This window comes from Protopterus annectens, chromosome 2.part0 (genome assembly GCF_019279795.1).
Source record: "Protopterus annectens isolate FY-2018-M chromosome 2.part0, PAN1.0, whole genome shotgun sequence".
In the NCBI taxonomy this organism is placed as follows: Eukaryota; Metazoa; Chordata; order Ceratodontiformes; family Protopteridae; genus Protopterus; species Protopterus annectens.
In genome coordinates this window covers 1,333,253,221-1,333,267,703 of record NC_056728.1, presented here as the reverse complement: position 1 = coordinate 1,333,267,703, position 14,483 = coordinate 1,333,253,221, and the positions used below count along the sequence as shown (strand labels likewise).

Here is a 14,483-nt window from a genome sequence, read left to right as displayed (position 1 = left end):
AGGGTTACCCTTAAACCCTTCTTAGCTGCTCGTTTATATAAGCATTAGTTGTTTTTATAATTATTTTAAGAGCACAGAATATTTAATGGTGCATATATATTTTTGTATACATATTTTTGCATACATCTTTCGTCACAGTTATATATGTGTTTTTATTTTTATTTTATATAGGTACAGGATATATGTATATGTATGAGGGTATTTTTTAGGCTCTTCCTTTTTCAAAGAAAATCTTTTAATTGGTTTAATTATTAAAGACGTAATTGTTAAGGTGTGTATTTGAACACTATATATAGTTATTCATTTTGTATAGCAGTTATTGAAGTCTGAAGAAGCATTCTGGCAATGTGAAAGTGCTTACTTTTACTGCAGTGGAATAAAGAACAGTAGTTTTAAGTGGTCGTGGTGAGCCTCTTTTGTTTCTTGGACATTGATTTTTTACTGATGTGAAGAGACTCTTTACCCGGTGCTGCTTTGTTTTTTCTACAATTTAGATGACTGAATATTGAAACAAAAATATGTCAAAGAAACTCTAGCTCCTGGAATCATGACTGAACAGCAGTGCTTGGTGAAGTTAAGAGTTAAAGACCATGTGGCCATTTGAAAAATAGCTGCATGGGACATACTCCTGAAATACAGAGGTCCAACGAAAGTATGATGCAGGCATGTCCCTGGAATGGAAAATGTGCTTTGACTGCAATGGCCAAAGGAAGCAGAGCAGGATGCACTTATCAATCAAACTGAATAGGATTTAGTGAGTCACGCACACAGGCTATTTACCTAGCTAAAAAAAGATTCATCTTCCTGTACTTATGCACCCTTTCATTTCAGTAAAGTCTGACTTGGCAATAGATGTCAAAGGTATGAAAGGGCCCTCTCCCCCCACATCCTCACGAAAGTAATCAATGTCCCTGTTATAAGGACAGCCAGAAAAACTGCAAACCCTTTACAAGTACTGCCTGCTTTAACATAACAAAATAACCATATTTTGCAGGATCTGCTTCACAGCTATTAGCATCTATTGAGAAATAATGAAAATTGGCTACAATTCTCGTGTGTGTGTATATATATATATATATATAGATATATATATATATATATATATATATATATATATATATATATATATGGGTCTAGGACTATTCATTGAAAGCACATTTCACTGAAACACATTTGACACTTGTTATTAACTGAAAACACAATTCACTGAAAGTTATATATGGTCTTTTCCCCACTGTTGTGCGACCCTGGAGTTAGTATATATAGTAAGGGGGGGTGTAGCCCCCCACCTATTTTAAATATTTTGAACTATATACATGGATACTTGCAATTCCAATAAATTACTCTTTTCTGAACTTAATATATATCCAAAATATGTGGGAGGCGGTGCCCCCCCACACCCTCCCTTACTATATATACTAACTCCAGGGTCGCACAACAGTGGGGAAAAGGCCATATATAAATTTCAGTGAATTGAGTTTTCAGTGCATTGAGCTTTCAGTGAAATGTGCCTTCAGTGAATAGTCCTAGACCCATATATATACCCCTGTACATACCCCTGTTAAAATGCCAATGTTTTGCGATATAAAAAATAAATAATTTCAAAATTTTTCCCACTTTAATATGACCTATAACCTGTACAATTCTATTGAAAAACAAACAAATCTGTTGGGGGAAAAATATAAAAAATAAAAAAACGTCAAATACACCAGTTGCATAAGTGTGCACACCCTTAAACTAATACTTCGTGGTGTGGTCAAACCCTTAAACTAATACTTTCTTGAAGTACCTTTAGATTTAATTACAGCATTCAGTCTTCTTGGGTACACACCTGCCATCGATTAAAGAGACTATGATTAACCCCAAATAAAGTTCAGCTGTCCTACTGGGATTTTCCTAACATTTACTCAGTTGCCTGCTACAGAAAAAAGCCATGGTTCACAGAGAGCTTACAAAGCATCAAAGGGATATCATTGTTGAAAAGTATCAGTCAGGAGAAGGGTACAAAAACATTTCTACAGTATTGGTTATACCATGGAACACAGTTAAGACAGTCATCAAAAACTGGAGAAAATATGGGACAACAGTGATGCTGCAAAGAAATGGATGACCCTCCAAAATCGATGAAAAGACAAGATGAAAACTGGTCAGGGAGGTTGCCAAGAGACCTACAGCAACACTGAAGGAGTTGCAGGAATTTCTGACAAGTACTGGTTGCATACTACATTTGACAACAACCTCCTGTATTCTCCATATGTCTGGACGATGGGGTACAGTTGCAAGACAGAAGCCTTTTCTTACACAAAAAAGCATCCAAGCCTGGCTAAAATTTGCAAAACAATACAGCACGTCTCCCAAACGCATGTGAGAAAATGTGCTATGGTCTGATGAGACCAAGCCTAAACTTTCTGGCCACAATTCCAAAAGGTATGTTTGGCTCAAAAACAACACTTTGCATCACCAAAAGAACACATCCCCACAGTGAAGCATGGTGGTGGCAGTATCATACTTTGGGGTTGCTTTTCTTCAGCTGGAACTGGGGCTTTAGTCAAAGTGGAGGGAATTATGAACAGTTTCAAATACCAGTAACGTTTGGCCCAAAACCTTCAGGCGTCTGCTAGAAAGCTGAAGATGAAGAGGAATTTCACCTTTCACCATGACAATGACCCCAAGCATACATCCAAATCAACAAAAGAATGGATTCACCAGAAGAAAATTAAAGATTTGGAATGGCCCAGTCAAAGCCCAGACCTAAATCCAATAGAAAATCTATGGGGTAACCTGAAGAGGGCTGTGCATAAGAGATGCTCTCTCAATCTGACAGATTTGGAGCACTTTTGCAAGGAAGAGTAGGCAAATATTGCCAAGTCAAGATGTGCCAGGCTGGTAGACTTCTACCCAAGAAGACTGAATGCTGTAATTAAATCAAAAGGTGCTTCAACAAAGTATTAGTTTAAGGGTGTGCACACTTATGCAACCAACATATTGTACGTTTTTTATTTTTTTTCCCCTAACAGGTTTGTTTTTCAACTGAATTGTACAAGTTATAGGTCACATTAAAGGTGGGAAAAGTTTTGAACTGATTTATTGTGGTCTCATTTTTTTATATCACAAAAACCTGGCATTTTAACAGGGGTGTGTACACTTTTTATATCCACTCTGCATGTATGTATGTGTGTGTGTGTGTGTGTGTGTGTGTGTGTGTGTGTGTGTGTGTGTATATACAGCTAATTCTTTATAAACTGCTAAAATACCTTATCCTTTCAAAGAACTATTTCTGCATGACTTTATACATTGTCAATTTATGTTCACTATTAAATCATTAACATTACTAAGTATGTTCACTGCATAAATGCTACCTTTGCTAAAAGAATACATACACATCTGATATAGTTTGCATTTTTTTGCGTCACTATTATAGATCTCATATGTTTTATGTGTTCTGTGGTAAGTTCTGCCAATGGCCAGGTCTGCATCTGGAAAATGTCTTACATTAGCCTGCCTATGTGGGAGGGAGGAAATAATGTCACAGGAAAAAAAAGTTTGCAGACAGTTCCAAACTGACTTTTGGAAGGAAATGCAAGCCAGACAGTCCTGAAGAATGCCCAGATGTTATGAAAGAGGTAGTAATGTTCCCTATAAATAAAGCTTGCAACACTCAGAACCTGTAGGTGAAAGTTACAGCCACTAACAGCAGCACCTTCCAAGAGGAAACCATCAAACTTACAAAACAGTTAATGGTCCATCTGGGGAATAGACAAGACTATCAGCTGTGAAATTCAAATCCAAGGGAGGAGAATGGTTCTGCAAAAGCAGCAGAATATAAACAGCATCCTTAATTAGCCTGTAGTGTGTCAAAGTTCTGTGATCACAACATAACAATTAGTCAGAATGATGGAAACCTGGACCATGGCAGTGGAATAACTAAAACCAAAACAGATGTTTCAGACAGGGCAGGATCATTCATAAACTCACCAAATCTGAGTCAGATATTCATCTGGCTTAAAGAACATCTTCCACCTTCCTGTGTGTGTGTGTGTGTGTGTGTGTGTGTGTGTGTGTGTGTGTGTGTGTGTGTGTGTGTGTGTGTGATGAATGGAAGGCTTGTTGCCAGTCTCAAGCACTCCCAAGAGACATTAGGTGATCAAGTGGAGTAGCCAAGTCCAAATGTGGGGTTAGCAGCTGCCCCTTCTGAATGGGACTCCTTCAGCTTATGCTTGGAAAAGGCCTTTAGCAGCCACAAATCTGGTTTAGTCACCAAGTGGTGACAAGCATAAGTTCTGATCTTTAATGTCTGAATTTTACTAGCAGGTGGGAGACAAAGGAAATGCAGAACGGTGTACAAGAATCTTCCCCACCACCGAAGAGAGAAGGTGCTAACTGTTAACTCCCCTTTAACCTACTGATCTCAGTTAAACTAGGGAAAGTCTACATTCTTGTTTATGGCAAACAGATTACTATCTGACATGGACCCTACCAGGAAAAACTTTCACCAATCTTCTCTTAAACACAGGTTCAGGAATGGCCTGGAGTCTGGAATGCAGAGCAGAACATCTGCCAGCATATTCTTCTCATTTTGGATGCAAATAGCATGAGGGCAATGATCTAGTCAATGTCCCAATATCATACCCATACTGCCATTCTATAGAGGTGTACAAATGTGTTATTTTGTGTTTTTTCATGTACCGCAACACATTCTATCCGATTTAAGAAGAGACTCTGGTCTTAACTCCATTTCCAGAGCTTGAAGGGCAAGATGTATTACCCACAGTTGGAGCAGTTGTGTGTGTAATCCCTTCTCCAAGGAAGGACCCAAAGTACTCTCCCCAGACCATTAGTGAACCAAAAAGAGAAAGAGAAATAATGCATTCTGCAGTGTGGAAAACAGACAGACTTCCAGGATGCCCCACTTTTAAAGATGCTGATGAATTGGATGACCGTATCTTTAATTCAAGGACAGCTCTGGAAATGTGAATGAAGGAATAAACCAAAACATGCAACTCCCCTAGAATGTAAATGGCTGTAGGACTGCCCAAGTCTATGACCCATTACCACAAATGTATCACCATTCTGCACAGTTGGAGTTGTAGAATGTACCACCTTGACTGTTCATGGACCACAAAACTGCTGTCAGACTAGTAAGAGTAGCTCTGTTCTCAACTTCCATTCTACAACTTCAAGTCAAGGGGCACTAACCAAAGTTCCAGCTGGTTTATGTATAACCCCAGTTCCTTGTGTGTCACTTTCATTGACAATGGAGAAGTCCAAATGAGCTCTTCAGCCAACTATTGAAGCAACCATCATCAAAATCTGCTACACATTCTGGTACAGGAAAAGAAAGCCAAGAAGGCCCAAAATAAGATTAGTAGGAACTGTCCACCATGCCACAGGATGATGACAGATGTCTGACACTAACAAAAGTCCATGAGTCTGTGATGGCTTTTTATCCATTGATTCCTCAAAGTCTGCTGGAATATCCTCATCCTCATCAGTGTGAAAAGAACTGTGAAAACTGCCAGTTGCATTGGTTTAAAGGGATAAAGCTGCGAGTATGACACAGATTACCGAAGTTTGATTAGTAGCTTTGGTGACTTTTGGAGTTGACATGGCAGAGGAAAGGAATGATGAGATGGAGACTGCCCACCTTGCCTCGAGGGGAGGCCTGGAATTGCATTCCTTGGCACACTCTCCATTAGTCAAAGTCACTAATGTAGACCAGTGAGGGGTGCCGTCTGCAAGGGAGGAAGGGCTTTGATTGTACCATATATATATATATATATATATATATATATATATATATATATATATATATATATATATATATGTAGGAGAGGACAACACATCACAAGCTCTTCCCTTTAGGTGCTACAGACATGTGCAAGACGACTACATCGTATACATGAAAAAATATAATCCCTATCACATGGACACCAACTCTCACTCATGATTCACCTGTCTCTTGCTATGGAGAACAAATAGGTCATAGGGCACCTTCATTGGGTAAAGAATGAGTCTGGCCAAACAAAGCAAAATGAAAAAAACAAAAGTGAATTGTGAAAGTCTTATTTGATAAAATGCACAAAAGGAGCAAGAGGGTACAAGTCTGCAACGTGCACTGCAATCTCATCTAGACTGCCAGGAATATCTGCTCCTTGACCGCCTTCAATGACAGAAACATCTGACACTAGTGACCTTTCTTGTGTCCCCTGATTAAAGCAATTCTTTGAAATGGGACCATACACAACTTTTCCAAATTCACAAAGTCACCCATAACCTGCAACCAAAACAACACCTTACCAAGTATGTTAGTATGAGGTTTGTTGACAAGGCCACAAGAGGATAGTCATCCAGGTAACAAAACACAATGTTATTTTCCTGCTAAGACCTCTGACACTATGACATGCATATCAGTAAACACTGTGTGCAGAGCAGGGACCACCTGGCAACATCGTGCACTGAGGATGAAGCCCACCCAAAGCAAAGTAAAAGAAAATAAACTATTGTGTGGACCGCAGATGATGTGTCAAAATGCATCTATCGTATCCAGCAACATGATCTGGGTGTCCTGCTGCTGCACAGGCATGACCGATTGAAAAGCCATCGTCTACAATATGATGAGATCCAAGATGACACTGGAAAAATTATGAAAAAGAACCCTTGGACTTTCTCAGAAGAATGAACAATTTCTATAGTCCACTTAGCAGAACTAAATCTGTGCTTGCTTCAGGAGCTCTATATGCCACCTAAAGTCTGAATGGTATATCTTCTGAGGGAGACTCTAAAACCTCTACAATGTCACTACCACAAAATATCCTAGAACCTGTGGTGATGACACAAAGCTGGTGCAAACTAGGAGAAATTGCTTTCCAAGGGTGGCCCTACAAACCAGACAGGATTGTGAATACCATGAGTCATGCTTCAAGAAGGCTTTGTACATTGAGATAGGAAGATAGCACTACCTTAGTCCTACAGGTCTTCTTTATTCTGTGGGTATTCTTCTTTTTCCAGGAAATCTAGTTGGCTTAGAAGAGGAGGACAAAACTTGTGAGGTATCTAAGAGGTTTTCTGTGAAGACCTGGAAAATACTGCCCATGGATATGTCTGCCCAAAAACAACATACTCTGGAAAAGGGCATCTAGAACTGCCTGCCTAAGCTCATTCTTATAGAAGAGCAGCCTAGGTCCCACTATTTTGTGAAGGCACATTTTTCAGACTGCTGCCCTAGCCAGAGCATCAACACAAAGTTACGGTAAGCTACATGGAAGCTAGCTATAAAAGCCACATAAGGGTCTTTTTCACATGTTCCTAAATACCAGATTCAGGAAGATCTGCAAGACATTAAAGAGCATAACATACAAGGAAGGAATGGGATTGAGAGAGGTGACGCAGAGAGTTAAAAGACCTCAGTCCCAAAGTGAAAGAGGAACAAGCCCTCTTCCTTACCCTGTCCAAAATTTTTATCCTTCAGAAAGTGATAAAGTGGAAAAGCATGTGGTCTTTGGGATACTGGATAAAGGGATCCTACAGGACTCTGTCATTTGAGGCATAGTCAAGATATTACTCCACTCGTTTGGGGTTTACAGAGGGCATTTGGCTTCCAGAGAGCTGTTTCCTAGACTGCACAGATGACAATGGAGGGTTATTACACAAGGATCCGTTTTCTTGAGTTAATAGTGATTAAAATATTTGGAGGTGGGGGCAGAGGAGCAGCAAGCCACCCCAGGGTAGATATGATAAATCTCATGGTCTCCACAAAGAAATAATCATATGAAAGAAACTACAGGAAGGGAAATTTCATTAACTTTGCATGACTCAAAAGTGCATGAGAATTTTCAGCAGCCCCTTAACAAAATGATGAGCGAAAGTAAGACGTGTCCTTAACCCTAGAAAAGGAAATCCTGGGGTTACCAGATACATAATGTGAATGGTAAATGGCAGCTGAGCAAGGGCTACTGGGTAATGGGGATCCAGTGCTCAAGGCAGTACGTGGTTATGAGTGGGCTCATGAATGCCCTGGCACTAGCAATAAACCACGCTCTACAAAAGTGTCTCTGCACTGTGCAAACAAGTCCCACCAGACAATGAAAAGCACCTGCATCTCCAATATCTGTGTGATCCCCAATGGGCTACCTAACATGGGAGGACATATAGAAGACTCCATAAGCCTAGCTGGTGGGTCCTTTGGGAAAGCAAACAAGATGAACTGTCATAATCCTATGTTCAACTAATAAGCTTTCACCACAGGACTTGGGGGATAGCATCATGCGAACTAGCCATGTACAGTCATGCTCCAGGCACTTCAGCATTAGGCAGCTGGTACTGACTAGTTAGGATGTACTCTTCTCTGAAGGTTTGTCAATGCAATATCCTCATAATTAGCTCACTGAGGGAGATCTTCTGACTCGCAAGGAATGATAGGCCGCATAATAATGGATACATATGGAGAAAATCTGCTCAGTTTCTGGTCTCTGGATTCTGTAACCTCTCCCAATCATACATCAAAATGGGAATCACAAATGACTCCTCCAGCTACAGCACATGGTGAATGCCTTGAGCTTCTCTATGTATTTCTTATGGGTGGAGAGGCTGAAGTGCTGGTATCTGTAGCAATGTTTTAAAATCATAGTCCTCTCCCAATCAGTAGTGTGTGTTGATGTGGATCCTAGCTAGTGATCAGAGCTCAGCACACATTGAGGATCTATGCATTTTATTCACTGAATCTTGAAGTTCCCTATGATGACTATTAGTAGTGAAATCTGAAACATGCAGCACAAAAGAACTAGGAGTGAAAGGAATGAATGCATACCATACAAGTAAAACCACGACATGCGTCAGCTGGAAATGCAAGTGTCCTTCAGTGCAGGAGAAATAGAAAATTGAACTAGAGTCCAATAAAGGAAACTGCAACATTTAAAGGCTACAGAAAGTTTCCAAAGTCCCATCCCTGCAGTAAGAATGGTGGAACCCCTCAACGACGCCACATTATCATGACAGGGGTTAGACACCAGGAGAAGGTCCAAGACCATCTACTGAAACACCCTTGTCTAAATGGAGTCCGAATGAACAGTGAAGATTGTGGCTCTCAGGAGACCACACAAGACTGAGTCTCAATCTTTCTCCTCTGCTTTCTTAACAAGGATGCTGAATTCATGAGTACCTTGGGCATCACTGTGAGTAGAAGCCAACCAAAAGTGCAGACAGTCTGTCTCTTACTAATAAACAAATCCTTTGCAGCATAATTAAAATGGAATTCTCCCAGTTTATGGTCAACCTAAAGCCTGCTACCAGTGAAAGACTAAGGAAAGGCTACTACAAAGACTGCCTTGATGTGAAGCCAACCCTCTAAATACAGGCAACACTAGGAGATCCTTCTCCTGCTAGGCCTTCATCACTATATCCAAAATCTTTTTAAACACTCTGGCTGCAGATGGAAAACAATAAGGCAACACTTTACACTGGAAGTAGTGATGATCTAGAATAAATCCACTGAATCCCCTGTGGGTTCCTTGTGGGCATTTTAGTAACAACATGCATCCAGAAACTTCAACAAGGCTCACTGGTTGAGCATGGTCATAACTCTTTGTACACCTCCAGAATTTGTAGCATTGGATATGTCTGTCATAGTCACTGTATCCAAGAAGTGGACAGAACCACACAGGGCTCTTTGCAATGAGGAAGAGGTGGAAATAAAATCTATCTCCTATTTCTGAAGGCAGAGGAACCTCCTTGTTCCCTCTGAAAAGTACAGTCTGGGACTACTGCTAGAACTCCAGGCACACCTTCTTTAGGAATGACAGCCAAATACACTACACTGTGGCCTTTAAAACAATTTCTAGAACCCAATATCTTTACTGCTATATTTTTTAAAACAATGCAAACTCACAATACCTGCATCTTACATGCAGTCTTGAACAGAATGCTGTAGAGCCCCCTAAAAATCATTTATATTATTTATTTATTTGCTTTTGTTTGCCAGGAAAGTCCAATTGGGTAATACCCACTTTCAGTGGAGACCCAGGGAGAAAAGCTCCATTTGCTTACATTGCATGACACTAAGTTTCAATTAAACACAGAGTAATTACATTTCTATTTACATTTACACACAAGCAATAGTTAAATTTATACATTCTAAGACTTATGTCCTCTGAGAGACTCTGCAAGGGAAACTGGAGCAGGCAAGACTGCCAGAAATGTAGGTGTCGTTCTCTATTTTCAATGGGACATTTTCCTTCTACAGTGTTGAGATGCACTAAAATAGGAAGAAAAGAAAGCAAGGGGAACATCTGTATAGTTTTTTGCCAGTCCATGTATATTTTGTGAAACAGTAACAAGTCCTCTATTCAGACAGGTGCATGCAGGTCCCAAGAAAGGAATGCCCAAGATAGCGTGGTGCAGCTGAAAGATCCTGAGTGATGTCGATCAGTGCAGATTCTTTTGCCTAAGCTGAAATATCAGTGCTGTCAAAGTTACAGCAGGCAATGCAAAAAAACTCAGTGGGGAAAAATGTCAAAAAGGTCATTCCTACTCAAGCTCTAATGCAAAAAACAAAAAAAATATCTACCTTTTTCACAAAAGATGACTGTAAAACAGAAAAAGTGACAGGGATAATTCTAAGCCTTGAGACACAAAGTGTAAGTAGAAACACCTTTGTCTTAAGTCTGTTCAGTCATTAGGACTGGTTATCAGGCCTCTGACATAAGAAGAGCAGATACTGTGGTTTTTCAGACCTCTACTAGACCACAGATATCACATAAGAATCTGCCCTAGGATACCTGCATAGTATATTAATCCTTATCCTAGGAGTTTATAAGTGTTTCCAGACGTTTAAGGAAAAAATCTGGGATCTCCCAGGCTGCAAGAATGGCATACTTACAGATCACTTCCATAGAAAAGAAGCCCCTATTCTTCTTCCTCAAATATAAAGTGAGTATTTTTGGAAAAAAGGCAATACTGGCATGCCAGTCCACAAGGAAATTTATCAGCCCAAGCAATTATCCAGAGGAACTGCTATCACAGGAGATAGGAGGGCAGGAAGACTTACTAATGTAGTCCATTGCATAGACAAGGACCTTGGTCTCCCCTGAATCCTCAATGGCAGAAAAAAGCTTCCTAACAGAGAGAGTCACAAGAAAACAGATTGTGCTCACCTAAAGTTTTGGGCAAGTGTCAAGTGAGTAGTGGTGAGTGGGTATGAAGGCCTCCATGTAAGAGGTGGTGGCACTACTGCATGGCAGGCCTGTATTCAAGGTTTTGCTCTGCTGCTGGATTGTACTTGAAAGAAGTGTGCTACCATACTACCAGTTATATCCTAAGGAGCAATTATGACCCCAGCAATTATGGGTGGAGGAGTGAAAGTCTCCACAAACCTCATGGGCAAGTCAAAGAAATAGTGAAGGAAACTTGTGACAGGAGCAGGGCTCCCCTATGCCTGAGTACAACCCTTGTGCTTGTTAGGGGAATAACCAGTATGTTTAGCCTACACAAGCTTACCCTACCTATTCCACCTTAGAGACTGGGGTGTTCATACCCTGGGATTTATTCTCAAAATGCTGGTGATGTGAGGTTGGTATAATGGTTAAGCTGTTTACCTTACAGACCCAGGGTGCAGGGTTTTATACTCACATAGGGTAATTAGCTAGGCTTAAAATGGCTTACAAAGGCAGTTAGCCTAGTACTAACCTATGAACCTATGCTGAGGAGACATCTCTCCTGATTCCTTGTTGGTTAGCACACCATGACAGGTATATATTTGATCCCATGCTAGCAGAAGGATAACTGCATGCCATCTATGAGAGGGAGGATGCTGTGATGACACACCTAGATGCCTGTAGTTTTAGTCAACTCCTGGCCTTGTGTTCCCTTACCTTTTCTCTTCTGTCTGATGTGTGAGGGACCATCCTGTTAATCTCTGTAACGCCTATCTCAAAGCTTTCATTCTGTAAATGATGTGGCAGGTCTCACATTCTGCATCCCTAGCAGTTAGTAATTGGGTTGAAATGCAACCACAGGTGACACTGTATGTTGTACACCTTTCTAAACAATACAGACAGCCCTGGTGCAAAATGTTAATAAAGGGGCAAATTAATGCACATTTTTGAAACTCATATTTGTGATGGAACATGGAACCTTTCCTATGATGAGCTTTAAACTTCATATATGAAATGTGAAAATGTCAAAAAAGAACTGAGTAGAAGTGAGGCTGTGTGTAGCACATTCAAACCAGTGTGTAGGAGGCAGATAATGGTAGAAATGTACAAAATGGTGTCCCAAAGGAGGAAAGTCTATCATGTACTGCAGAGGGCCCCTCAAAGTAATAGTTACTGACATTAAAAAACAATGAAACATATACAATGTATTAAGTTGGATTTTACCTGCTTTGGCAAACTGACAGAATGGAATAATTGCATGATCATCCTTGCGGTCTTTCTTCAAAGCTGAAGTCATGCACCTTGAAAGCTTATGAAGTTCACCAAGATTTTCACAGCAAGTTCTCATGTTAGTATACAGCATTCCCATTTTTTCCCAGTCTTGCTTTTCTTTGTAGTGCTACAAAAAATATAGTATAATCCCCAAATAAGATAATAAGAACAGTTATTCGTATTACACAGAAAGATTCCCAAGTCTAAAGAATTAAATGGAAACTAAATACCACACATGTTTGGCTCATTCAAGCTTCATAAATACTAGCATAAAGTTTACAGTTACCAGAAGGGTCATTGTGCCTGGTTACTACATCTCTTTAAAAGACAACTAAACAAGAACTTTTTAACCTTAGGATGTTCTTGGAGGATCTGGAAAAACAGAAACACAGTGACCACCACACACTTTTTGAATTAGTCCAAACTTAAGCAGTTATGTTCCATGGTGTGCAGGGATATTACAATGCATATGTGCTACTATACCTAACCTACCCCTTTGTTTTTGTGGCCCAAGTCATAAGCTGAAAAGGATTAGGAAACAGACATGTTCTCTTACCTGGTAGTAAATGCATAAATTAAACTGTAGTAGAAATCTAGCCTTCCTTTCAATAAGCAGTACAAAAAATATAGGAAATTCCGATAATGCATCTATATGATTAATACAACATAACAGAACAATATTCTATGACATGACTTCATTTCAGTAAAAAAATATCCTTTATACTGATCAATGGCACTCACCATCATGCAAAATATGTTTTAGTAAAAAAATGCCCCACTGTGTGTGCTGAAAAGACAGTAACTTTATGGCATGCAAATTTCCACTGTGTCTTGTACAATCTACCCAAACTGAAGCTTCAACCTGATGAAACAAAACGGTTGAAGTCTCAATACTAAGAACTAAAAAAGCATTTCCGCAGGAGGGCAAACCACACTTTGTCCACCAACATCGGCCTTATTTAAATACACTACACTACAGTCTCACAAGTATGGTGAAAAAGAAAAGCCAGAAATATGCATCACTGACAATGTGCACAAAGAAACTATGCTGTTACTGACTCCTTATAGAGAACAGCAGACAATGAGTTTCTTACTAGAAAAGTACATCTAATGAGTTCAAGCTTCACCACCACCGTATAGCTGACCAAGTGCAGTGAAGCCATGAAAATTAAAGGTGGATTTCCTATGACGCTTCACAGAAATTATAGTTAATATTTTTTCTACTTTGTTCAACGGTTTGACCTGCAAAGTTCTTCAGCAGTTCTGAGCAAGTGGGGGGTGGTGGAAGTGGACAAGAAATAAAAGATGCACTTTTTTTTAAACAAGAAACATCTTTATTAAATTATCACGTACGACATAGGCAATCATACATTTATATAAATGAAAACAAACCGTATTGATATAATTTTAGTTGCAAACATTATACATCACAAACCATGTTGACATAATTGTAGTTGCAAACATTATACATCACTTATAATCTGTCCAGTCGTCAGTCAGACATTACATAACTCATTCAAATCCTGTATTGTTTTAAACCTCGTTTCCTCTTCTGCATGTACTGTTCCCACAATTCCCATTTTTTTCTAATGTAATTTTCTCCTACCCTTTACTAAAGATCCCAATTCCAGTTGTTTTATATCTGTTACAATATTCACTACTTCTAGTAAAGTTTGTTATTTCCATTTTCTAGTAACTACCATTTTGGCAGTCACCATAATTAGACTCAGCAAAGCCTTACTATGTGTCTAGGCAATTCCGATTCTGTATCATAGCTCAAGAAATCATTTCCTTAGTTACACCAATTTGCTCACCCAGTATCTCTGACAGAGCATTCTGGAGGGAATCTTTATAGTCTGCTAACTCATTATACTCCAAGAAAATATGTTCCCAGTTACCTCTTTCTTCCTCATCACACCACCAACATTCACTGTCTACCTGAGGAAAAATTCTTTGGAGTCTACTTGGGGTACAAAAATACCTATGCAAACACTTCCAAGCAAAGATCCTAAATCTTCTAGACTTTGTTGCATATCTGAGAGACATACATATATTCCCCCATTA

General features: G+C 39.6%; 1 protein-coding gene across 1 annotated transcript in view; it reads right to left on the bottom strand.

Moving 5' to 3' along the window:
* Positions 1 to 14,483, bottom strand: part of TOPAZ1 (testis and ovary specific TOPAZ 1) — a 1,272,938-nt gene that overhangs the window by 394,106 nt on the left and 864,349 nt on the right. The window contains exon 12 of the mRNA XM_044060400.1: positions 12,372 to 12,546. Within this exon, the coding sequence (XP_043916335.1) occupies positions 12,372 to 12,546 (175 nt within the window). The remainder of the gene's footprint in view (positions 1 to 12,371; positions 12,547 to 14,483) is intronic.